This window comes from Rhinolophus ferrumequinum, chromosome 2 (genome assembly GCF_004115265.2).
Source record: "Rhinolophus ferrumequinum isolate MPI-CBG mRhiFer1 chromosome 2, mRhiFer1_v1.p, whole genome shotgun sequence".
NCBI lineage: Eukaryota > Metazoa > Chordata > Mammalia > Chiroptera > Rhinolophidae > Rhinolophus > Rhinolophus ferrumequinum.
In genome coordinates this window covers 46,849,122-46,875,606 of record NC_046285.1, presented here as the reverse complement: position 1 = coordinate 46,875,606, position 26,485 = coordinate 46,849,122, and the positions used below count along the sequence as shown (strand labels likewise).

The following is a 26,485-nucleotide window of genomic DNA, read 5'->3' as shown; positions in this document are numbered from 1 at the left end:
AGTGGGAGTTGTGGGCCTTGCCCTGGCTGAGGGTCTGCATTTCTCCTTTTCCCCCCTGCAGCCCTGGCCCGCCACCGCTACATGAAGCAGGCTCGGGCCCTAGGCCCTCAGACGATGGAAAAACCCCTGTACTGGGGGGCGGACAGGAGCTCCCAGTTTTCATCTTATCCAATGAACCAACTGCTGCAGCAAGGTAAACCTTGCCAGAGATTTAGGGTGGGAGAGGGCAGAGGGCCAGGGTAGGAGCATGGGCTGCCTTGGGGCCTTCAGGACCAGTGCAGTGGGTATCTTTATGATTGACGGTAGGAGGGGATGGATGCAAGCTAAATAATGTGGCATTTTGGTGCCTCGATTCTGAGGAGCATGTTTGGGGCCAGCAGTTCTGCATGTTCTTACCCTTGTGTCCATTCAGATTTGTCCCTGCGATCCAGCCTCCCACAGATGCCAATGACCCAGACCACTGCTCACCCTCCCATCAGCAACGGGGTCCTAGAGTATTTGGAGAAAGAGCTACGGAACTTCAACCCGGCCCAGCCTCTGCCTCCTGACCTCAAAGCCATGTCTGGCCAACCCTGCAGCATGCTGTCGTCTCTTGGCTCTGAGGTGGTGGAACGCAGAATTATCCACCTGCCCCCGCTGATCAGAGACCTGCCATCTTCGAGGAGGGCCAGCAACTCCTCCCGCCAGCAGTGGCTCACCCCAAATCCCCTTGGACTCTGGGATCTGAGGGAGGAAAGAAGGCAGCACCACCATTCTGATTTCCACCAGGAGCTCCAGGACCGGGAGCTTAAGCGCTGGGCATTGGAGCAAAGGGAGCTGGACCAGCTGCGGAATGGAAGGCACCACAACTCCAGGCTGAACAGGTCACCCATGCCCTGGTCAGACAGGGACAGCCTCAGCGATGGCCTTTCATCCAGCGAGGAGCGCTGGCGGCCCAACCGCCCCCCTTCCCGGAGCCACTACCCAGACAGACCCCACAGGCCCAGTCCCCGGGAGAGTCCGCAGAGGCACCAGAGGCGCCGGCACCGAAGCTACTCCCCGCCCCTCCCCTCAGGTCTCAGTTCTTGGAGCTCGGAGGAGGAGAAGGAGAGGCAACCCCGGAGCAGGGGGACCCACCGCCGCCGCCGCTCCCACTCCCCAAACTGGCCTGAGGAGAAGCCACCCAGCTACCGCTCACTGGATGTCATCCCAGGCAAGAATGGCAGGAAAAAAGGGAGTGTGGAGAGGCGCTCGGTGAGCCTGGGGCATCCTGCTGAGGGTAGGGCATGGGCAGAAAGGACCCTTCAGCCAGGCTTGGCCACAGCTGACAGAGGTCACCTCACCTGCCACCGCTGAGGGTACCTCTTGTTTTGCATAGCTTGCCCTGTGGGCTTGGTGAGACACCTCTCGTAGAGCTAGAAGGGACCTAGTGAATGCAGAGGGCAGGGAGGTGCTGGATGCTTACAGAGGGCCTTCTCGTCCTCGGGTCCCCCATTTTACAGATGAAGAAATGAGGCTCAGGATAATTAAGCACCACATGTGAGTAGTGGAGCTAGGGCTGGAACGCGGGTCTTGACGGCTAGGGCTTTACTTCCTCTTATAGCTGCCTTGCTTTACTTAGCAACCGTATTTCCATACCCCAAATTAGAAGACATGGCCAGATGTATGTGCCACTTCTGGGTGCTGCGAGTCAGTGTGCAAGGCCCTGTTACTTTCAAGGATGAGGTCCTCTGAGACAGCCCCTGGGAAGGATCATGGAACTGATAAAAAGAAAAAGACCACCATGAGTCAAAACTTTAGGATTCTGTGAACAGGCAAGGTGCCAATGGGTGCAGGTCAGCTTACCAGCCTAAAAGGATGCAAAGAGGATGGAGGCCTTTTGGGCCTCTGAATATAGGCCATTTTAAAAAATGATGTGACTTAAAAAAAAACATTTTATAATTAACATATCCAAATGATGGCATTCTTTTAATGTCCCTTTGCAAAGTTATGACATCGTTGCTCAAGAAATATTTATGAACTTCTTCCAGAGCCAACTTAAAAGCTATCCACAAAAATCTATTTCTCTCTTTGACCTATGTCCTTTTCTATTTCGATTCTGTTGAGATAAATGGATATGTGGTCAGCTCTGAGAGACGTTCCCAGAGTAGAGGGATATTATAGAAACAAGACTTTTTAGTCTCTCACACACTTCGAAAGATACAACTCCCATTTGGAAATGCCGGTTCTGCTGTAATGTGTTTAAAAAGCAGTCACATGCATGGTGTGTGCAAAGGCACGAGCACCTCATGGGGGCCTCAGCGCTGGTCTTCTAGGGAAGAATCTTTGTGAGAGGGCGTAGTGAAGAAGGTGGCAAAGGCCTGCAGGCCTTTCTGAAATAATCAATGGCAATTACATCGTATTCTCACAGATGTCCCAGGAGAGAGGCGAAGACGAGTAGTAATGAAAATTAGTAGTGTCCTAACTAAGTGGTATTGAGCTCTGGATATTTATGCTACACCTCACTTAATCCTTACAACACTCTGTGAGGTTTGTACTGTTCGTTTTACAGGGGATATAACTCTTTCTTCCCTGTTACTGCTAAGCAAATTATATCCTGAAGAAAAAACACACACCAGAATCAATTAGAGGTGGGCCAACTGCTGTTACTTGAATTATGTAGTGAATAAACTGTCTCTTATTTTCATTTTAACAGAAAAATATAATCTAAAAGCCAGTTTTTGGCCCCCAAATCCAAACTGTATTTTCTTCTAAGTTTCTTCTTTGTTTTCCTTTAGTTAAATTATGTAGTTTCTTGTGAGAGAGGGGTAAGAGGAACACCAAGGCACTGGGATAAGCCCTTTCTGAGTCTTATTTCACTTAATCCTTGTAAGAGCTCTGTGAGGCTCAGGGAGATTAAGCGACAGGCCCAAACAGAGTGAAGGCAGAATTTGAACACAACCTCGTGACTTTCAAACCTGTACCCTTTTCAGTATGAGTGATTGCCTTTTAGAAAGAGAGAAGAGAATCATGTGGCGCCATGTTTTCTGTGACTTTATTCATTTTCTGAAAGGATCAGCTTCCTGTACCATCAAGGTATATATACCAATAATTCTATCACAAGCAAACCATAGTTTTGATTGTAAAGTTGCTCGCGTGAGCAAAGATTTCACTCAAGATCATTTTAAAAGCCTTCATTGTTTTGGATCTCTTTGAGCTTATCTCCCAAAGAGCTATCACGTTACTTTATCACATTCAACTCTCCACTCATATTGTGAGTGACCAGAGGCCCAGGACCAAAACTTGATTTGGAAGATTGGTTGGTTTGAAGGGCACAGTGTTTCGTGTGTAACTTGAATTTTGAATGCCGTTAGTGGGGCCCCAGTCTCCAGGGCCCGCCTCACTCTTTGCTTCTCTCCTTGGTGGGGGCTGGATGTTTCCCCATACACCTTCCTGTCTTCTGAAGTCTTTGGAGCTTGTAGGTAACTTCAGACGTTGTAATATAATTGGGCCACTAGATGGTGATCTTTGATCGTATATAACTTGAAGTTTCCATGTACTCCTTGAGTTGGCAAAATGTGTTACTATTTTCTTAAATCAGGTTTTTAGCAGTTATAGCTTTACCATAGTTTTTTACAAAACACTTATTAAAAATACTTTATTAAATATTCAGAGCAATATGACTTAATCAAAAAAAAGCATTTGGCTCACACAGAACCTCCTCTCTCAAAAAGAATGTTTCAGTAGATACCAACAGACAAGGGCTTCCATGTAAATGATCTCGTGGAAATGCAAAATAGGTAAGAACCACTCTCTCAACAGTGGCCCTGAGAAAATGGGAGTTATGTTGAGGAATCTCCCATTTGACTTCAGAACCAGGACTCCAGCTGAGATCTTCTCATTTCAGGTCTGCTGGTCATTGCATTCCATTAAAGGTTGCAACCTCAGAAATATAAGAAGCAGTAACATCAAGCTTTAAACCTCAGTGGTTTTAGACTGAGTGGCCCATGTGTTCCTGGCCTCCTTCAAATCAATTATCTTCCTTTCTAATCGTGCCCTATCAGAAAGGGCTCCTCACGGAATTTCTGGTTTGTTCTGAACTTGGCCTGTACACACCTGTTCTAGTAATAGAAAACTACTGCACTCTTTCCTCTCCAAGTTAAACTTAAACTTTCTGTAGAGAATCCAAGATTTTTTTTTTCTTAACTCTTTGACTTAATAAAAAATTTTTTTAGGTCAGGATACTTCATCTTCTACTTTCAGTAAAATATCTATTCCTTGATAATGTCTAGGTTTTACTTCAGCAAGCTCTGGACAAGTCCCTTTTGCTTCATTTTGTTGCTTTTCTTTGTGTCAGAAAGCATTCATCTCACAGCATTTTAATTAGAAACCATGTGCACTAAAACTCACTTTCCTGATAAAATAGAAACACAATTTTTTTTTAAAGTAGTAACATGAATATACATGTTGTTATCTACAATGCATTTTGATCAGTATGTTTTGGGACAGATACCTTATCTTTCCATTTCAAATAAGGTTACATTCATGGACTACAGCTGTAGGTAAAAACTTAAAATAATCCCCTACAATACAAAGTTAGAGAAATATGAGAAATGTAAAGCATAGTCCTTGCCCTCATAGAGCAAGTTGAGAAAGCCAAAAGATCAAGTGGAATAATGTTTGAAGAAAAGCCACTAAGTTTGGTCAGGAAGAGATAATTAGGGTCTTCAAAAAATAACTTCAGAGAAATACTAAAGTGTGAAGCTAAACTTTTTAGATGAGGGCTGAGAAGGAGAGTATAAATGGGAAAAGGAGAACTTACTCGGAGCAATATGCATACATGAATGAATGGTAGAGAGCTAGAGTGATGAATGGAACAGGGTATCTTTTTTTTTTTTTCAGTCTAAGGGAGGCTTGAAGATGATAAAATCAGTAAAAGGCAGAGTAAGACTCATAAATTTTCAGAAATTAAAGGTGTCTGAGGGAGGCTCCAGAGAGGTAGGAATGAAAAGAAACTTAACCCTGGGGAAGAGACTGGCTTCATTAAGAATTAAGAAATATTTTTTAGATTCACATCTGCTGTCCCAATAGCTACCACTCACCGAGGATTTGCACCAGAATCAAGCACACCTTTGTGTATTGTATGCACAGACAATAGAGCCCAGCTGACTGGATTTTTTGTGTGTTTTTCTATTCCTCAGGAGAGAGAGAGCTCCCATAGTGGAAGGAGTGTGGTCATTTAGTCACCGGGCACAGCGCTACTTCTGTGTCTGCTCCTCAACTTCTGCATGTCGTCAGCATCACCTAGATTTCCAAGTGACTTGGGAAGGACATCGCAAGTCTGTATCTAACAGTTTTGCCCTTAGATTCTGAGAATCAAATAGAAGAATTTTAAAAACAAGAGTTTGAGGAATTAATGACTTAGGTTTGGCCTTGGTTCACACTCTGCATATTTAGTCTCTGACTTGTAATGGACCCAAATGGGATGCGATCCCTCAAGAACTTAGGAGCCTGAGTCTTCAACTAGGTTACGCTGCTCAGAACCACGGCCGTTCTCAAAGTGAGAACTCAGGAATCTTTAAGAAAAAAAAAAGTCAAACATGTTTCAAGAGCACGAAAACTATAGAGTACTTACTACAGGGCAACTTTCATGGGAACTTGTCTCCCTCTATAGCATGTCTGGAGGGTCCCTCCATGTTAGGAGTCCACCTTGCTGCCCCCATGTCCCATGCTGAGTGCTTCTGAAGGTCCAGTCAGCGATGGCACAGGAGACACTCCAGCAATGTGTCCTCTCACGGGCTATTGCAAGTGTAGAAAATTACAGAGAAGCAGTGTTACATCAGCCTTACTCCTGTCCCTTGTTTTCCTCTTGCTCTTCTTCTTCTTTTTTTCCTATATCTAGTTTCTATTTTCTTATATAGTATGTATCCATTAAAATCACTTTAAATGCTTCTAGGGAACAACAGAGTATATAAAGAAGAAAGAAATAACATGTACTGGCCTAAGGATGCTGCCCCAAATAAATATCTACTTTGGTGCACTTGACTGGATTAAGCCTTCTACCAGGCTAAAGCTCAGAGAAGAGCTAGGCCAACCTGGGTAGTTCTGGAGCTGCCTTACTCCTGGCACTGCTCAGCCTTCTCAAGCAGAAGCTTCCAGGCAGGTTTTGCCTCTCAGAGCCCCAGGAGGAGGGAGCTGTGCCTTTCCTATATTAAGTTGTACTACTCTCATTTTCCCCAGCTCCCCTGATGGCTTCATGAATCCATTTGTACTTGATATAGAGACCCTCCTTGAGAAGATTGGAAGGAGATGGCCTGAAAGGAGGGGTGTGTGTGTGTTTCTCAACAGTATTTTTGTGTGTACGGCCTCAAGCTCAATTTAGATCCTGTTGACATACTCATTTTCCCCCCAATCTCATTAATTAAATGTTGGGAAAAAATAGGTTAAATGCCTGTATCGGGCAAAGATTTCTTTGGGTTTTTTTTTAATACCCATAATGTAACTGAGTCTAAATTAGCAAAACAGAAAAAAAAATTGAAATTTTAATGGATAATGAATATGTGTAATTCAGTAGGTGAGGGACTTCTGCTCTGGACAAGATGGCATAGACATTTTTCCCTGCTCCTTCCTGCTAAGCACAACTTTATGAACCCTGGAAATGGCACAGGAAAAGGAAAACTAAAGGATGCTAAGAAGAAAGTAAGCTGGTTTGGGAACCCAGGACCAGAGGAGCAACACAGGCAGATCATCTTGCATCCCCCAGTCAACATTGTTTCCCCTGCCCAGAAACACTACAGCTGACTGGTGGAATCAGGAAAAGACCTGTCACAGTTAATAGCCCTGTACCTGGCAGCCTGGTCCCAGAAGCCACTTTGTCCCCATGGAACTGAGACTCTCCTCCCTGGCTCAAAGAAACCTGAGTAGCTGGGGGATAGAAGGATTTCTGCATACCCCTCCTTCACCAAGAGATATCTGGCAATAGAAGGATTTCTGCATACCCCTCCTTCACCAAGAGAAATCTGACAACCCAGCCAGAGAAAATTCCACCCACTCAGGCAGCATCAACAGACCAATGCAAACCCCAGCAGCACTGGATATATCAAACAGACCAAAATAACACCACAAACGCTCTGAAATTCCAACTTCCATTGGAATCATAGCCCACAAAAGTAGGCTAATAATCGTATGTTAAACATAAGTAACTCCCTTTAAAATAAAATATTTAAGTAGGACCTAGAGTGTCCTAACATGACAGACAAAATGTCCAGGATAAAAACGAAGAAAATCACAACTTGAATGAAAAATGAAATCAACTGTTGCCAACTGAGATAAATCAAATGTTGGAGTTATAAGAATTTTAAGGTAGACATTGTAAAAATGCTACAATAATCAATTAGAAATTCTCTTAAATGAAAAAAATAGAAAATCTCAGAAAAGAAACCAAAGCTATATATAAAAAAAAAAGAAACAAATAGAAATTGTAGAACAAAAAAATACAATAGAAATTAAAAACTCACTGTATGGGCTAATGTGGAGATAATGGAGGATAGAATTAGTGAACTTGAGGACGGTACAATTACAATAGACTTTACCCAATCTAAACAACAGAGAGAAAATAGACTGGAAAAAAATGAACAGAGGCTCGAGTACAGTAATAAAATATCAATATTCATATCATTGGAGTCCCAGAAAGTAGAAGAGAAAGATTGGGGAAGAATGAGCATTTGAAGAAATAATGGCTGAAAACTTCCCAAGTTTGACGAATGGCATTAACCTAGAGGTCCCCAAAGATGAAACGAGTCCTAAACAGGGTAAACCTGAATCCATGCCAAGACACATTGTAATTAAACTTTTGAAAAGTAAAGACAAAGAAAAAATCCTGAAAGCAGCCAGAGAGAAAAAAATGCATTCTCTGTAGGGAAACACCAATTTGAATGGATTTCTCATGTGAGACCATGAAGAAGGAAATGGCAAAATGTTTTTAAGTGCTAAGTGAAAAGAATTGTTGACCCATAATTCTATATCTGACAAAACTAACTTTCAGGAATGAAAGGAAAATAAAAACATTCACGAATGCAAACTAAAAGATTTTGTGACTAGGAACTACCTTTGAAAGACTGGCTAAAGGAAGTTCTTTAAACAGAAAGGAAATGGTAAAAGAAGGAAACTTGGAGCATCAGGAAGAAGAAGGAACAACAGAGCAGAACTATGAGTCCAAACAATTAACAATTATTTTCCTTACAAGTTATATAAATCATAGTTGATTATTGAAATAAAAATTATAATAACATCGAATATTCTAAACAGTGATATTTAAAGGTAGGGAATATAAAGGGACCTAATTGGAAGTGAGGTTTCTATACTTCATTTGAAGTGGTAAATGTAGATACCAGTACATAGTTGTAAGTAGCACCCAGAGCAATTACTATGAAAACTACAAAGACAAATTCAAAAGTGCTATAAATAAATCAAGATGGAATCCTAAAAACCTTCAAGTAACCTGCAGCACGGCAAGAAAGAGAAAACAGAGCAATGAGAACCAGAAGAAACAAATAGAAAACATAATAAAATAGCATCCTAAAGTGCAAACATATCAATAATTAAATGTAAATGGTCTAAATACACCAATCAAAAGATAAAGATTGGCAGAGTGGACTAAAATAGAAAAAGCTCCAAACCGAACTACATGCTGCATATAAGAAACTTCAAATTCAAACAAAGGTAGGTTAAAAGTAAAAGGGTGGGGAAAGATATACCATGTACACATTAATAATTTAATAAAAAGCAGTAATGGCAACATTAATATTTTATAAAGTGGACTTCAAAGAAAATTACCAGAGTCCAAAAGGGATACTATATAATGAATCAAAAATGATCAATTTGCCAGGAAGACACAATATACTAATTGTACAAATTAAACCACAGAGCCTCAAACACATGAAGCAAAAACCGATAAAGCTAAAATGAGAAAGAGGAATCTATGATTATAGTTGGGAATTTCAATATCTTTCCTATCCAGCAACTGATGGAACTATTAGGCAAAAAATCACAAGGATATAGACAATCTGAATAACACAATCAACAGGATCTAATTAACATATATGAAACAGGTTATCCAACAATAGCAAAAAATACTTTTCTCAATTGCCTGTGGAACATTTACCACACAGAAAAAATAAAAAAGACAAACATGACAAATGTAAGAGAATTGAAATCATACATAATGTGAGCTCTGACTATAATGGAATCAAACTGGAAATCTGTAACAAAGACAACAGGAAACTCTCAAAACGCTTGGAAACTAAGCAACATGCTTATAAATAATTATGGGTCAAAGAAGAAGTCACAAAGGAAATAGAAAAGTGCATAGATCTAAATACAAATGAAAACACAACATACCAGTTTGTAGGATGCAGCAAAAGCAGTACTGAGGAAAATTTATAGCACTAAATGCTTTAATAATGAGGAGAGGTGTCTTATCAATAATTTCAATTCTTGAGAAACTAGAAAAAGGAGTAAAATAATCCAAAGCAAGCAGGATTAACATAATAAGAGCAGAAAACAAAATTGGAAATAGAAAAACTACAAAATACCAAGGAAACAAGAAACTGGTTCTTTAAAAATATCAATAAAATTGATAAACCTAGCAAGACTGACAAAAATAGAACACAAATCATCAATATCAGGAATGAAACAGGAGATATGATTCCAGATACTGCAGCCATTAAAACAAAATAAGGGAGAGAGTACTTCATAAAACTTTATGTTCATAAATATGACACTTAGAAGAAGGGGAACAATTTCTTAAGAACCACAAACTGCCAAAATTTAACCAAGTTGAAACAGACAATCTAAATCAGGGGTGTCCAAACTGCGGCTCGCGGGCCAACTGCGGCCCGTGATCCATTGTTAATTGGCCCGCAGCAAATTCCAAAAATATATTTAGTTTACTTAAATAAACCAGGTGAGGCAATACATACTTCACCTCGAGTGAGTGGCCCGGCTGTTTGTGTATTGTTCTGCATTTAGCCCTTGGTGAAAAACGTTGAAAAAAGTTTGGACACCCCTGATCTAAATAGTCCTCTAATGATTAAGGAAATTGAATTTTTATTAAAAAGCTCTCCAAAATGAAATCTCAAGGCCGAGATAGTCTCACTAGAGAATTCTAGATAATTAACACTAACTTTACACAATCTCTTCTGGAAAATAGAATAGGAAACATTTCCCAACTCATTCAGGAGGCTAGTGCAAGGCCAGACAAAGACATTACAAAAAAAAGAAAACTACAAACATCCCTCCTGAACTTAGACGCAAAAACCCTTTTAGAATATTACCAATGTTTAAATACATAAAAATAATTACACACTATGAATAAGTGGGATCTATTCCAGGTATGCAAGGCTGGTTCTCAGAATAGTCAAAACAATCTTGAAAAATAAAGTTGGAGGACTTATACCTTCCAATTTAAAAATTTACAATAAAGCTACTGTAATTAAGACAGTGTGGTAATGACATAAGGATAGACATATTGATCAATGGAATAGAATCGAGAGTCCAGAAATACATCTCTATACTTATGGTAAACTGATTTTTGACAAAGCTGTTTAGGCAGTTCTGTGGGGGAAAGATAATCTTTTCAACGAATGGTGCTGGGTCAATGGATAGCCACATACAAAAAGATGGATTTAAACACTTCCTACCACTCACAAACAATTAAAATGGATAATAGACCTAAATGTAACAGCTAAAACTAAAACATTCACAGAAAAGGGTCGAAGAAAATCTGTTAGGTAGAGTTCTTAGATATGACACCAATAGCAGAATCCTTGATCTAATTTACAAATTGGACTTCATCAAAGTTTAACACTTTTGCACTTCAAAAGACACCATTAAGGAAATGAAAACACAAGCCACACAGAGAATATATTCACAATCATATTTCTGATAAAATACTTCTAATCAGAATATATAAAGAACTCTTCCAACTCAATTAGAAGACAATTCAATTTTTAAAAATAGGCAAGATTTAAATAGGGATCTCACCAAAGAAAACATAAGATGGTTAATAAGCATATGAAAAGATGCTTTTTAAAATTTTTGTCAGTTTTTAAATTAATTTTTATTAAATTTATTGGGGTGACATTGGTTAGTAAAATTATATAGATTTCAAGTGTACAATTCTATAATACATCACCTATATATATTGCATTGTGTGCTCACCACGCAGAGTCAGTACTCCTTCCGTCACCATATATTTGACCCCGTATACCCTCTTCTACCATCCCCTCTCCCCTCTTACCATCTGGTAACCACTAACCTGTTGTCTGTGTCTAAGAGTTTTTGTTTGTTGCTTGCAGTTTTATATCCCACATATGTGTGAAATCATATAGTTCTCAACTTTTTCTGTCTAACTTATTTTGCTTAGCATGATAATCTCAACATCCATCCATGTTGTCACAAATGGCAGTATTTCATCTTTTCTTATGGCTGAAAAATATTCCATTGTATATATGTACCACATTTAGCCAATCATCTATCAAAGGACACTTCAGTTGTGTCCATGTCTTGGCGACCGTAAATAATGCTGCAGTGAACATCAGGGTGCATGTATCTTCACGGATAAATGTTTTCAGATTTTCTGGGTAGACACCTAGAAGAGGGATTTCTGGGTCATATGAAATTCTGTTAAGTTTTTGAGAAACTTCCACATTGTGTCCATAGTGGCTATACCAATTTACATTCCCACCAGCAGTGTAGGAGGGTTCCATTTTCTCCACAGCCTCTCCAACACTTACTTTGTCTTGTTGGTAATAGCCATTTTAACAAGTGTGAGGTTATATCTCTGTGGTTTTGATTTGCATTTCCCTAATAGCTAGTGAAGTTGGGCATTTTTTCATATGTCTGCTGGCCGTTTGTCTTCTTGGGAGAAGTGTCTGTTCACGTCATCTGCTCATTTTTTTAATTGGATTGTTTATTTTTTTGTTATTGAGTTGTATGAGTTCTTCATATATTTTGGGTATTAGCCCCTTATTGGAGGTGTTGTTTGCAAATACCTTATCTTGTTCAGTTGGTTGCCTCTTTGTTTTCTTGATGGTTTCTTTTGCTGAGCAGAAGCTTTTCAGTTTTATGTAGTCCCATTTATTTTTGCTTTTACTTTATATATCAGTCATTTGGAAAATACTAATTAAAATCACAATAAGATATCACTTTACACCCACTATAAATGATAATAAAAGATAGAATAATAAGTTTTGGCATAGATGTGGAGAAATGGGAATCCTCACAATAGCTGATGAAAATGTAAAATGATGAAGCCACTTTGAAAAGCCTTTTGTGAGTTAAAAAAATAATTAAACATAAGTTTATTATATGACCCAGCAATTTCACTCCCTTGTGTCTACCCAAGAGGAATTATATATCCACAGAATTGTACAAGAATGTTCATAGAAGGCTTATACTTAATACCTAAAAAAAGTAGGAAAAAATCCAAATTTCCATCAACTGGTGAATGGATGAATGTGGTATATCCATACCACATTCTGTTCAGTAATAAAAAGGAACAAATAACTGATACATGCTACAACATGGGTGAACTTCAAAACCATTATGCTAAGTGAAAGAAGCCAGATACAAAAGACCACATATCGTATAATTCCATTTGTATGAAATGTCCAGAAAAATGTGTAGAGACAGAAAGTAGATTAGTGGTTGCCTGGGACTGGGGTGGAAACAGGAATACTGCAAATGGGTAACAGGTTTGAGGTGATGGAAATGTCCTAAAATTGGATTATGGTGACGCACAACTTTGTAAATCTGAAAATCATTATATTGTACACTTTTAATGAGTGAATTTTATGATGCATATACTATATTGTAATTAAAAAAGTATACTAGATGAACATCATTTCCAAATGTTTTCTCGGCATACATATATAATGAATGATAGAAATCCTTTTAAAATGTGTTCCTATGAATTGTAGTTTAAATTAAATTTTTTTTCTACTTTAACAGAAAAGGAAAGTGAAGTGAAACTAAAGGTTTTGTTACATTTCAAATCTTTCATTTCAAAAGATTTTGTTTTTGAAAAGAGCTCCCTGCACCCCGATTATGAAAAAAGACAAAGGAAAATATTGAGCAGTTGGAGTTATTGTGCTTTAAACAAAAACAAAAACCCAGGTTTCAAAATAGACTTCTTGGTATAAAAATGAGAAGGCTAGAAACTCTTGTATTTCCTCTAATCTCTCTGCTTCTCACCTTCCGACCTAGTCTTGTTGTCAAAGTAAACAAAGTTCACAGGATACTTATTTTAGAAAACCTGAAAAAGACTTACGTTTTATTCAAGATTATTTTCCAACGTCTACAGAAGGGATACAAAGAATTCTGATGGCCATCTTAAAAATCAAAAGCTTTTCTGGTCTTTTACAATTCTGTAGAGTAAAATGCTGCACTTTTCTTAGGGTAGAGTTCTTGTAAGATAGAGTTTCAACGGGGATAGGCTTCATAGAGTTCATTTTAAGTTCAGATACATCAAGACACGAACTAGCCAGGCCTTGGCCTTTTACTATTTCAAACATATTTCACAATTTTTGACACATAAAGATTTACATTTCGGATGAGTCATTTGACAGTTTGACAGCACAAGAGTCCCAATGTCTTTACCTTGAATAGCAGGAAACTCCAGCAGAGAAATTGTGGGTAAGATAGAGCATAATCAAGTTTTATATTACTGGAGACCTCATCTGAACCTGAATCAGTTAGGAAATACAATCTTTCTTTAGATACTCTGGTCATAAATATACTGAACCCTCTAGATTTTATTATCAGAAAAAAAGTGATTTACAATGTAGTGTCTAAATTTTTAAAAAAGTACTTTCAGAACCTGTTAATTAATTTTATTCAGTTTCTTTTTAAGTTAAAGTTGATGTCCTTCTTTTCTCTTTTTCTTTTTTTACTCTATAAGGAATTTAATTTTGTTTTATTTGATGTTATCTTAGCAATTTTGACAACATACTTATTTATTAATTTTATATTGTTAATAAACCAAAATCACCTTTGGCAACCATTTGACCCATTAATAAAATATTTAAATATTTGTGTAAAAGTAAAGGATATTTTTGTTTTCTAAATTTTTAACAGCCCCTAATCTGGTCAAGTTCCAGTTTTAGGGCATCAGATATTTTAAACTATACTTCTCCTGGGGGGAAAAAATTTCTGATTAATTTTTAAAAACTAAATGTTTAAAATAAGATTCTATGCTTGCCTGTGTTTTTTTAAAAGTATCTCTTGTTTAATGTTTTAAATTTTGATCTTTACTGAAAACCTAAAACAGCAATAAAAATTGTTCCCAAAGGTACAATTTGCAGTACAAACTTATAAAACCTATTCATAAAGACAATATTTTAACACTAAAGAGCTCATTGACATGAAGTCACCAAAACAGCACCAAATGTTTATGGTATCACTGTGAATTTAAGAAAGAGGAGCACAGAGAATGAGTTTTGGTTATTTTTTTTGAAAGTCTTTCTCCCAGGAAAAGATTCAAAATTACCATGACTTAACTTTTTAAATATCATAAAACACCTACATCAGTTAATGAATCATTTATCAAGTTATAACACACAAATTAGCCCTTGAAATACCTCAGAATTGATGAGGAAAAACCCAATTTTAATTGATGGTAAGGACAAAATTTGATGTAGATGAACGAATAAATACGCAAACTAATAATGGCACTTTATCAGAACCTTAAACCAAATCCTTGGGTTAAGACTTTTATTCTCATACCAATATGCACAAATTCTTACCTTGGATGTGAAAATATGTTTTCTTTTTTTTAAAATACTTTTTATTAAAAATATAGCTAACATACAATATGATATTAGTTTCAGGTGTACTCATAGTTATTCAACCTTTATACACCTAAAGAAGTGATCACCATAACTCCAGCAACCATCTGACACCATACCACATTATCACAATAATATTGACTATATTCCCTATGCTGTACATTACATCCCCATGACTTATTTGTTTTATACTCGGAAATTTGGACCTTTTATTTCCCTTCACCTTCCCTTCCCCTTTTTAATTTTTCAATTCCAGTTGACATTTAGTATTTTTTATATTAATTTCAGGTGTACAGCATAATGGTTAGACATTTATATAATTTTTTAAGTGATCCCCGACTAGTGTAGTACCCACCTAACACCATACACAGTTATTGCCATATCATTGACTATATTCCTTGTGCTTTACATCCGCATGACTATTTTGTAACTACAGATTTGTACTTCTCAATGCCCCCATCCCCTTCATCCTGCTCCCCAACCCCCTTCCCATCTATCACCCTGATAAATCTAGTACCCATCTGATACCACACACAGTTCTTACAATGTTATTGACTATGTTCCTTTTGCTAAACCCTACATTCCCATGACTACTTTGTAACAACCAATTTGCACTTCTTACTCCTCTCCCCCGCCTTCGTCCAACTTCTCCACCTCTGCATCCCCCCATCTGGCAACCAAGGTTGAAGCCCTTCTTAAAGGAAGGCTCACATTTTGGTTTACATATTTTATGCCTTATAGATGAGCTATATTCTTCCATTTCCATATACATAAGTATTATTTTATCAAAGTTTATAATCTGCTCTATAATTATCATTTCATAATTCATCAGTATTGGTTTTATATTTCACACAGCTTCTCCATTTCTGAGTTCTTAATTTTTATTCATCTCTGCTTACCTGGATTTCGTCATCACCTAGCTTTCTGCAAGAAGTTTTCATAAAGGCAGTTTTCCTTGAGTTTGTTCATGTTTATGAAAGCTGTCAGTGGCCCTAAAATTTCAACCACATTTCGGTATAATTTTTTCTTGAGAATATTGTATCAATTGTTCCATTATCCTTTGGTATTAAATGTTGCTATGGAAAAGACTGAGGACCATCCGTGGGGATGTTTTTTCTCTCCTCTATAGATCGGTGGTTCTTAAAGTACGGTCCCTGCATCAGCAGCTCAACGTCACCTGGGAATTTGTTAACATGCAAATTTTCAGGCCGCATTTTATCGCTACTGAACTAGGAACTTTGGATACAGAATCCAGTATGTTTTAACAAATCTTCCAGGTGCTTGTCATGCACACTGAAGTCTGAGAATTGGTGAAATAGTTACTTTTCCTGCCTGAATAGTCAAAGACTTCTTACTTTGAAATTCAGTGACCTAATCCAGGATGTCTTAGAATTGAAAGCTCTGTATCAAAATTTTCTGTATTCATCTTTCAATATGTACTCTGGCTAGGTTAAAAATGGCTAGCAAACAAATGAATCACTTGGCTATCATGGTACATCTCAGGATAGTTTTAATGTATGTCTGTTGTCCCAGCATATTTATTACCAATGCCTCCTTTCACTCTTAAGGCTGTCCTAGTTTGGATGATAGATTATATAGTCACCCTCAGCGAGTCCAATGTTTGGCAAAATATCTCTGACTGATCAAGATAACGGTGTGGACTCTGTGAAAGCCCTGACAGGAGATTCAGAGTAGAGACCAATTGGATTTGGGAGCAGAATCGTGTCCGTTTTGAAAAGTATCCTCATTTTGAGAGATAGCTCTTGGCTTGCTATTCGGCTATGGTAGAGAATGAACACTCACTTGACCGTGGAATACCAGCTGCCCCACGAGAATTGGGTGTCTGCTCTACCAAGCCACAGAGTCATGCATGTCCAGCAACACTCCTTCATCATGTAGTATGTTTGGGACTGGGCTTGAGCAAGTGTAAGTTGGATGGGCAGGTGGATCTCACTCCTGATGTGTCCACTTCTATTGCACTGCCAACCTGTCCTCATTCTATGCTTAAAACATATGGAGTGTTTTCTATGGCCAGTGGTCTGTAAAAGAAGAGATCTGAGCCTAGCTTATTATGGATGGCTGTGCAGGACAGCTGGAGATGACTTCTGCAATGCAGCAGCCCCCTGAAGGAGTGGCCCTGCAGTAAAAGAATAGGGAATTCCCTCCAGAATTTTAAACAGGACATCTCATTGCCCATTTTGCCCATAGGAAAGCTGGGCTATGGAGCAGCTCTATAGTAATGTACAGATACGGGCGAATGATTTGGCAGGACAGTCAGGGACAGGAAAGGAATAAAATTTGAGGATTGGTAATAAATGGTCTGGAGAAAGAGCTATGTGAAGGGATCTCTCAGAATGAACTCAAGAGTGTCAGAATATTTGTGTCCCATGTAAATGCTCACCAAAGGGCCTTAATGTCACAGAAAGTTTTCTTTACCCAGGTAAAGAGGATGACTCTCCTGTGTCAGCACTAGGGACCCAATGATCAATGATTCAATGCCAAATATTCCTATGTGTCACACCACTATGATTACCCCACCAGCCCTCTGCCTATTAAAATTAACAGCCCAGTTGTCTCTGGTAATTTGGTACTACTTATTAGTAGTCTCTGCCACCCTGAGATGTCATCATCTTTATTGAAATCATAGAACCTCATTGAATATCAATATTCTCCACCTTCATCTCTGACCTACAGAAGACAGCTACTATGGTCCTTTTTGAAATTTTTCTTAGATTTATCAGGGCGACATTGGTTAGTAAAATTATATAGATTTCAAGTGTACATTTCTATAATACACTATCTATATATTGCATGTGTGTTCACCACCCAGAGTCAGTTCTCCTTCCATCACCGTATATTTGACTCCCTTTCCCCTCTTCTACCACTCCTTATCCCTTCTTATCCTCTGGTAACCACTAAACTGTTGTCTGTGTCTACGAGTTTTTGTTTGTTTTCCTTGTTTGTTTGCTGCTTTCAGTTTCATATCCCACACAAGTGAAGTCTTATGGTTCTCGACTTTTTCTGCCTGATTTATTTCACTTAGTATAATAGTCTTATAAATACGTTGGTACTACCTTCATTAATGTATTTCTCAATGTTCTTATGACAGGCATGTTCTCAGGGCTAGGATGGCTGGGTGGGGAACATTCTCATCTCCCGAAATCTTTCTGTGCTTTCCTCTACGAGGGATTTTTGGCCTCTCAACTCAGCATAGGCCAGAAGTGAATCCAATTTTCAGTGTACCAACACAAAAAGAGAAACAATTAGAACTGCCAACTACGAGTGATGATAGCACACGGAACTCCGAATCTCTGGTACATGCACCTATATAATAATTACAGCCTAATAGAAGTTTATTTTCCTCCACCTCTGGTTAGTACCCTCATAACTGAGTCCCATGTATCCCCCCCAGGTTCTTGCTGACAGGCATTAGTGCAGTTTTGAACTCTTGCCACGCAGGTCTCTTGCTCCCCAATTAGACTTGGTAATTGGCCCCATGGGCATTTTAGGATCTGCCTATAGTTGTGCGTGTGCAGGCAATGAAGGAGAGTTGAGTAGGGCATGAGGAGAATTGGCACTCACTTGCCAGGTAATCACCTCAAGGGGGCTCATGACAGGGTTTTTAAGCACGGCGGGATCATCAGTCAGGGAGGGGTACAGGGGCTGCTGCTGCTGGCCACAGAGGCTCTCTGGTGTTTGCAGTTAACAGACTTGAAGTCATCTGAATATTTTTAAAGTGACCATTCTAATTCTTGAGTCCCAGTCTTTCCCATTTGATATCCTGCCCCCTTATCTTTCTCACTTTTCCCTGAATGTTTGTCCTCTTCTCTGTTTTTGTCTCTTTCTGTTGCTCTTTCTATCTCTCTTTCAAACTGTGTGTCCTCATACTTTGGCGTTTCTCTTTGTATTTGCTCATCTGTCCTCTCTGCCAACCACCTTCTTTTATAGGATTCTAATTTCACCCCTGTGTAACTTTTGTTTACACAAAATTACCATGGTGCCAACACCCCTGACCCCCAACAACCTACACACCCTTTAGCTTAAATGTCCTACAGCATCTGACTGACTCCCTGAAGCTTTGTCTCAATTCTAAATTCTTGAGAATTGTGGGTCTGATGGACCCACTTAGGTCAATGTCTACACTTGGTCCAATCTCCAAGTTTGGCAGAGTCACTTAGGATGTAGGGTGTTCCCTTTTCTGGATTGTGGCTAGAGATGTTATCCAAGGAGGGGTTTGGGTAGGGAGGATCCTATGGAGAATGTGAAAGAAACATGGTCCTTGTCTGCAGGGAATTTAATATCACTGGCTTGGAGCCTGCTGTGTTTTATTATTAGAATTCTGGCTCCTTTTGAGTTTCTATAATTGAATATTTCAGAGATTGTAGATGGAGTTAGACCAAATTAGGTTTACAACAATAAGGTTCAAACTTACTGAAGACCTGAATTTTCTTCCCCACTTATTAAACTTAACATAGTAGACTGGAGTATTTATGGAGTGTCTAGTGTACCCCAATATGTTTTGCACATATTATTTTACTCTCTCAGAAACCATATTAACAGTTATCATCCTTTATTTAAGGTTTAGAGAAATTAATAACATTTGCAAAAGGACTCACAGTAGTAAACAGAGATTCAAACTAGAGTTTGCTACTCAAGAGTCCATGTTCTTTCTAGTAACAATACAAAGCTGTCTTCCTAACTAGGGAAATAGAGAAATTTCCTTTAGTTAGGACTAAATCCACCTCTTCTGGAGAAAGAGTTCCAAAATTGTTTTGAAGGATGGACTATGTGCTGGCGTTGTTGCATAACTTCCCAAGGGGAGTACTTTGAAGGTGACCGTAGTGATATTCAGCAATGAGGTATGTAGCACTTTTTCTAGAACGACTTTGTGTACTTAATTGTCCTACCTCATAGATTACTACTGAATTTGAGAGGTTGGAGCAATCATGTGTATCCCAGTTATGGGTCAGAAAAAGTCTCATAAAAGTGGTAATATTTGGGAGGAGATCCAAGATGCAGAGTAGATAAACACTGTGCCTGCTTCCTTCCATGAACAAATTAAAATTATAACAAAATTATAGAATAATCAACATGGAGAACCATCTGAACTCTGGCTGAACAGAAATTTTATAATTAAGGATATAAAGAAGAAGCCATGTCCAGACTGGTAGAAGGGGTGGAGATGTGGAACTAGCTAACCCCAAACCTCCATGTGTCGGTTGAGAACTGGGAGGGATATCTCAGCCATGGAGGTTCCCCCCAGAGGAACAAGAACCCCAGCCCCATACCGGCCTCCCCAGCCCAGAGTACTAGTGCTGGGAAGAGGAGCCCCCACAACTTTTGGCTGTGAAAAACAGTGGGGATTCTGTGGTGGGAAACCCAGGCAGCCTCTTAAAGAGTGTGTGCACAGACTATCACTCCCAGGTACTCACCTTGGGCTCCAGCGAAGAGACAGTAACTTGGAGGGTGTCAGAGACATACAGGGCGTAGACTGAGTTGTGCTGCTTTGAGTTGAGGGCTGGAGGACAGTTACCATTTTCCTGTGAGGAGGACTTCCTTCTGTGCAGCCAGCAGGCAGGCACCATCTTTCCTGTGTTGAGCCTGCCCCACATGGATAAATCTGAATCTGACTGGTCTGGTGAGCTCCGCAGCTCCACCCTGCTGACTCACTGGGACCCAGCCCCATCCAACTCCTCCAACACCTGAGGCACTTTCTCCAAGAGTAGCCAGCCTTGCCTGCATTGCACTCTTTCTTGAAAAATTATCAGAGTTTTACAGACCCCAGGTATGTGGCAACTAGCCTCTGTATGCTGTGAGACTTGCTGAGTAACTTCAGCACTGGCACCAAACCACAATTTACATTAAACTTGTGATCACAATTCTTCCCACTCTAGTAACTCCCTGGGAACCTGCGTTACCCAACTTGTGTACCACATGAGACTTTATCAAGGCTGAACTTTAAGGGAGCCAGCAGGCTTCAGGGTGTCCTGGCATTTTGCAGAGCTACTCAGGCCTGGTACTTGTGGTAGACGTCTGTGGTTCGCAGCATGGCCTCTTCCATGCAACTTCAGGTTTAGCACAGGGAGCGAACAACCAAAAATGGCTTTGTAGCTCTTCCCAGGTAGTCCCCGGCAGGCCACACGCAGCGGGTGACCTGGGCCTGCATCAGAGCCCCTTGCAAGAGGTCCTAGCACTAACATACTTAGAGGTCAGACCACAGCAGAGCACCACCCATTAGCCCCACGAGCAGCACACCCAAAGGACGGTCTCAATAGGCACCAGAACCCACTGGGGCAAATGTCACTCAGTGGGTAAGACCCCCACCCAGCAGCTTGTAAGCTCTGGATGTGGCCAAAACCCACAGCCAATTAGCTTGAGGGTCACTCTCATTTACTGACGTGCCAATAGCAACGAAGGCTCAACTATAACAGGAGGGCACACACAATCCACATAAGGAACAATTCTGGAGCACCCAGATCAGGTGACCAAGGGACACTGGGCCCACAGGACCCCTACTACATAAGGCCACATGGCCAAGACTGGGGAATGTAGCAGACCTACCTAATACAAGGTTGAACAATTAAGTTGGCAAACTCATCCTATAAAAAGTGCTACATACCTCATTGCTGAACATCACCACAGTCACCTTTGAAGTACTCCCCTTGGGAAGCTATGCACCAACACCAGCACTTTAGTTCACCCTTCAAAGCAACTTTGGAACTCTTTTTCTGGAATGGCCATCAGAGCTGTCATCGTATTACCCTTGATGTCCTGAATGTCATCAAAATGTCTTCCTTTCAATATTTCCTTTATCTTTGGGTAAAGAAGAAGTCATTGGGGGCCAGATCAGGTAAGTAAGGAGGGTGTTCCAATACAGTTATTTGTTTACTGGCTAAAAACTCTCCCACAGACAGTGCCGTATGAGCTGGTGCCTTGTCATGATGCAAGAGCCATGAATTGTTGGTGAAAAGTTCTGGTTGGCTAACTTTGTCATGTAGCCCTTTCAGCACTTCCAAATAGTCAACTCAGTTAACTGTTTGTCCAGTTGGTACAAATTCATAAAGAATAATCCTTTTGATATCAGAAAAAGTTAGCAACATCATTGCAATAAGTTCGCAAATTGACCAGTTGTTACAAATTCATAATGAATAATCCCTTTGATATAAAAAAAATAACATCGTTGCAACAAGTTCACAAACTTAATTGTCAGGCCACATATACCCATTTATTTCTCCCATAGCTCCTAACATAATGCCTTGCAGGCTTAAAATTAGAAAAAAAAAAAAAAGTACATTAAGTTGACTTAAATTGTGGAGGCAAAAGGATTCAGGGAAACTTACATAGAAATTACCAGAACCCAGGTTTCCTAACAGGAACATGTACTTCCTTTAGGTCAAAGATTTTTTTTTTCATTTTAGTTTTATCTAATTGTAATAAAGCATGTATCACCTACATTAAATCACATTCTTCTGGTTTTCCGTGTACTTCATAGGTCACTCATCCTTACCACCTTTACTGGATCCTCTTCCTCTTCTAGACCATTAATGTTGGAAAACCACAGGACAGTCCTTGAACCTCTTCTCTACATACATTCACTTCTTAGGATATCTCATCCAGTGTCATGGCTTTAAGTACCATCTATATGCTGATGACTTTCAAGTTTATATCTCCAGCCCCAGCCTCTTAACTGAACTTCAGACTCATGAAATTGTCAACTGAACATCTCCAATTCGATAACTAATTGGCATTGGCAGTTCAACATGCACAAAACAAAACTGTTAGTTACTTTATACTCCAAACCTATTCTTACCCTAGTCTTCCCTACTCTCAGAAACTTGCAACATCATTCATCCTCATTACAAAAGACCCAAATCTTAGAGTCAGCATCAATTTCTTTCTTTCAAATCATATATACAAACCATACTTAAATCATGACAGTCCTATCTTGGAGTTAAATTCCAAGTCAAACAATTTCTCCCCACCTCCACTGCTGCCACCTTGTCCAAGTAACAATCACCTTTTGCCTGGACTATTACAAAAATCAACTAATTGGCTAATTGGACACCCTTCCTTCCTGCCTACAGACAATTCTCCACTCAGCAGCCAGAGTAATCTTAAATAGAGAATCAAATTATGTCACTCTCATGTGCTAAACCTCCAGACTATGCACATCTCATTTAGAATAACAACAAAAGGTCTTACTGTGATCACAAGGCCCCACACAATATGGTCCCTATCTTCCTCTGACCATTCTCTACCTCTTTATACCTTTACTCTGGTCCTGTCACATGGTCTTCTTGCTGTTCCTCAATATACCATGACTTTCTCAAGGCCTTTGCACTCTCTAGGATCTTGACAGCCTGTCAAGATAAGTGAGGTAATGTTGCACACAGGTATAGTAGATTATTCACCTTTGCTTTTCCAACACCTAGTGAATGGCATGAAAGGGAACTCAAGGATGTATTTGGATAAACAATAGTTCTCTTTAAAAAATGGAAATTTTAGCCAACCATATGGTTAGAATATGAGCCTACATTGTGATGTAGTTGCCCAAAACATCTAATGTTACCTAAGGCTGTATAACAACAGATGTGTATTGTTTAGAGAAAGGCAGATCCTAATTCTTCTAGACCAAACACTTCTGGTATGTTGTATTTGGCTCTAGGTATCACATGTTAAGAGGGATTCTGGGGTCAGTCCCGGTGGCTCAGGCAGTTAGAGCTCCATGCTCCTAACTCCGAAGGCTGCCGGTTCAATTCCCACATGGACCAGTGGGCTCAACCACAAGGCTGCTGGTTCAACTCCTCGAGTCCTGCAAGGGATGGTGGGCTCCGCCCCCTGCAATTAAGATTGAACACGGCACCTTGAGCTGAGCTGCTGCTGAGCTGCTGCTGAGCTCTCCCGAATGGTTCAGTTGGTTGGAGTGTATCCTCTCAACCACAAGGTTGCCAGTTTCGACTCCCGCAAGGGATGGTGGGCTGTGCCCCCTGCAATAAGCAACGGCAACTGGACCTGGAACTGAGCTGCGCCCTCCACAACTAAGATTGAAAGGACAACAACTTGACTTGGAAAAAAGTCCTGGAAGTACACACTGTTCCCCAATAAAGTCCTGTTCCCCTTCCCCAATAAAATCTTAAAAAAAAAAAAAGAGGGATTCTGATTCACTGCTGCATTTCAGACATAGGATATTTTTCAGAAGAGGAAAAACATAGTGGTAAAAGGACTAGATTATGCCTTGTGAGGAACCACTGAAGGAACTGAGAATCTGACTTGATGAATATTTACTTGATGATTGGGAAGATGTGAAAGCTCTCCCCAAATAGCAAAGCGTCTGCCACATGAAAGAGACAATTATGCTTATTATTGTCAGCTAGAAAGGAAAGAACCAATGGTAGGAGGTTTCAGAGAAGAAACTTTAGTTCAGCATAAGGAAGAATTGCCTACCAGTTTTTCCCAAAATAGTGTTCTACAGAATACTATGCCATGTTAGTCTATACAAATTGTCTTGTGTCTTTACTGCAGGATTTCTCAGAATCTTTAATATGTAAAAGGTAAGAAGAAGATATAATACGCCTCATTCCCAAAATTTGTTTATCTGTGGAAACTTTTATTCATAGAGCACTGTTAACATTTCTTGAAACAATATATATAGAACAGATTGAGTTAAAGCTGCTCAAACAATGAACAGAATATCTTCTGAAGGTGTAGGGTCAGGTTCACATCAAGATATCTGGGGAAACTGGACGGTGCTGCTGTCACTTCAGTAGTTCTGAGACCTTGGTCACTAAAACTAAAGTATATAATGTTTGGGAAACTGGAGCAACTTCTCTTACTTGTTATGTTTACAATGTGAGACTCAACACAGTTCTAGATGAAAATAATAGAGCAAAACCAATGATAATGAGGCTTTCTAGTACAGTGGTTCTGAACTTATTTCCCTAGCAATACACTATAGAGTAATGATGTTCCCAAGTCTGTTCACAGATTCATTTATTGTGTGTGATGTAATGATTTTAACCTTATCATTAACAAACAAACAAACAAATTAAAAATACCTCATATTCTACAACTGTCTCCTCACCAACGGATTTTGATAGGATCCGCATATGGAACCATGCCCCTCCGTTGGGCATCGCCATTTTAGAAGCTCAAATCTAGAGTATTAATATAACTTTTTTAATAAACAAGACATTCCAAGGTCTAAATGAAGAAATGACATTTAAAAAATTGGGGGAACGTAAGACAAGAATAATGATAAAAATGGAGCCACTTCTTTGAAGGGAGTAAAAATTTAAAAAAGTAGATGGATTCATAAAAATATTGCTGTTATTAAATATTTTTTTGCAGTAAGCAAGACATGATGCAATGATGAGAAAAAGCGGGCCAAACAACGTTGAAAAGACAGGATTTAAAAATTATGATTAGTGTCTATACAACTGCCCACAGGAGGGCATAAGCCAGGGCTGAAATACTGCAGTCGCTAAGAAGACTGTGCACTGTAGAAGAATGGCTCATCAGGATTTCTATAATTTATACCTCTTCCTGTTTTCCAGAACCATGTTTACCAATGTTGACTATCTTTAATTTCCAGAGATCTATCAGTACCGATAAAGGCGTGTTTGGGTTAGTAAATAAAATACTGTAATTATCAGAAAGTTATATCCTCTCCTGTGTGTTAATAAAATATCATTCTGGCTCCTACCATCTGTACTGACAATTTTACTAAGGTTTTATCAAACTTGGATAGCTGATAAGCCAGCCGCTGGACCAGATCACACCAGACGTACTGATTCTTGAGGGCCTTGTGAATAATACAATCACATTGCTTATGAAGAAAGTTAAAATACCGTTTCTCCGTTATTATGCAATTTTGCCTCTAAATCAGCATCTCAAAAAGCGGGGCCATCAGTTCTAAATAGCAGGTAAAGGAATGCCCATATAACTTTGCATACCCACAGAAACTAACCTCGGTTACACACTTGTGTTTTTTTTCATGGCCATTTGGAGATACCAGGCCAGTTTCTGCAACACTACACAAGGTTTACTGAGTTCACTAATAGATGGGAAGACGTAGAGTCTTAAGGACCTTGCTCTTCAGTATACTGGAAAGCCCAGAACTGCCTCTATCATGGGAGAAAAATGGAGGATATCAGCTCAGATATGATGCTACCTCTCCCCTAACCAAATAGGAGGAAAAATGCTTGAAGTTCAGTGATGGCCAAACCCAGAGCCAGGAATTTGGGTCTGGGGGGCGTCCTGGTAGCCATTAGAGCTTTGTGTTCTTGGTCTTCAGGTTGATCATATTCCTTTGCATATAGGGAATCTGCTTATCTGCCAGCTCCTGAATATTCTCTGGCTTTACAGGAACATAGTAGTAGGCCATGATGGAGAAGACCAGGCAGACCACCAGCAGGAGGCAGGAAAACAAAATGAATTCGGCCCACTGCAGGAGGAAAGAAAGAAAAGAAAAGAATACGGAGAAACCTGAAACTAAAAGGATCTTCAAAGGATGAGTACTGGGGAGCAGATTGACCCAGGTTGACCATTCAGGCCGAGCTTTGCTAGCAGACTGGGTTCACCGACCTCTCCTCACGTGGACCTGTGGTGGCCATTACCGACACTTACATATGTCTATTTTCCTGGCAGAGTCTTTATGTATCTAACCGTCTCACATGGGGAAT

At 39.6% G+C, this 26,485-nt stretch overlaps 2 protein-coding genes across 4 annotated transcripts in view; one reads left to right on the top strand and one right to left on the bottom strand.

The window, feature by feature from the left end:
* ILDR1 (immunoglobulin like domain containing receptor 1) overlaps nucleotides 1-9,914 on the top strand; it is a 34,762-nt gene extending 24,848 nt beyond the window's left edge. Inside the window, exons 6-8 of one of the 3 annotated variants that reach the window (XM_033092172.1) lie at nucleotides 62-193; nucleotides 413-1,192; nucleotides 5,160-9,914. In XM_033092172.1, coding sequence (XP_032948063.1) covers nucleotides 62-193; nucleotides 413-1,192; nucleotides 5,160-5,179 — 932 coding nt within the window. In that variant the 3' untranslated portion in view covers nucleotides 5,180-9,914. Of the gene's footprint in view, nucleotides 1-61; nucleotides 194-412; nucleotides 2,930-5,159 lie in introns of those variants that run through there. The other 2 variants (XM_033092162.1, XM_033092157.1) reach the window with 2 other exon arrangements.
* Nucleotides 9,915-24,390: 14,476 nt separating this feature from the next.
* SLC15A2 (solute carrier family 15 member 2) overlaps nucleotides 24,391-26,485 on the bottom strand; it is a 35,641-nt gene continuing 33,546 nt past the window's right edge. Inside the window, exon 22 of the mRNA XM_033090473.1 lies at nucleotides 24,391-26,247. Within this exon, the coding sequence (XP_032946364.1) occupies nucleotides 26,071-26,247 (177 nt within the window). The 3' untranslated portion in view covers nucleotides 24,391-26,070. The remainder of the gene's footprint in view (nucleotides 26,248-26,485) is intronic.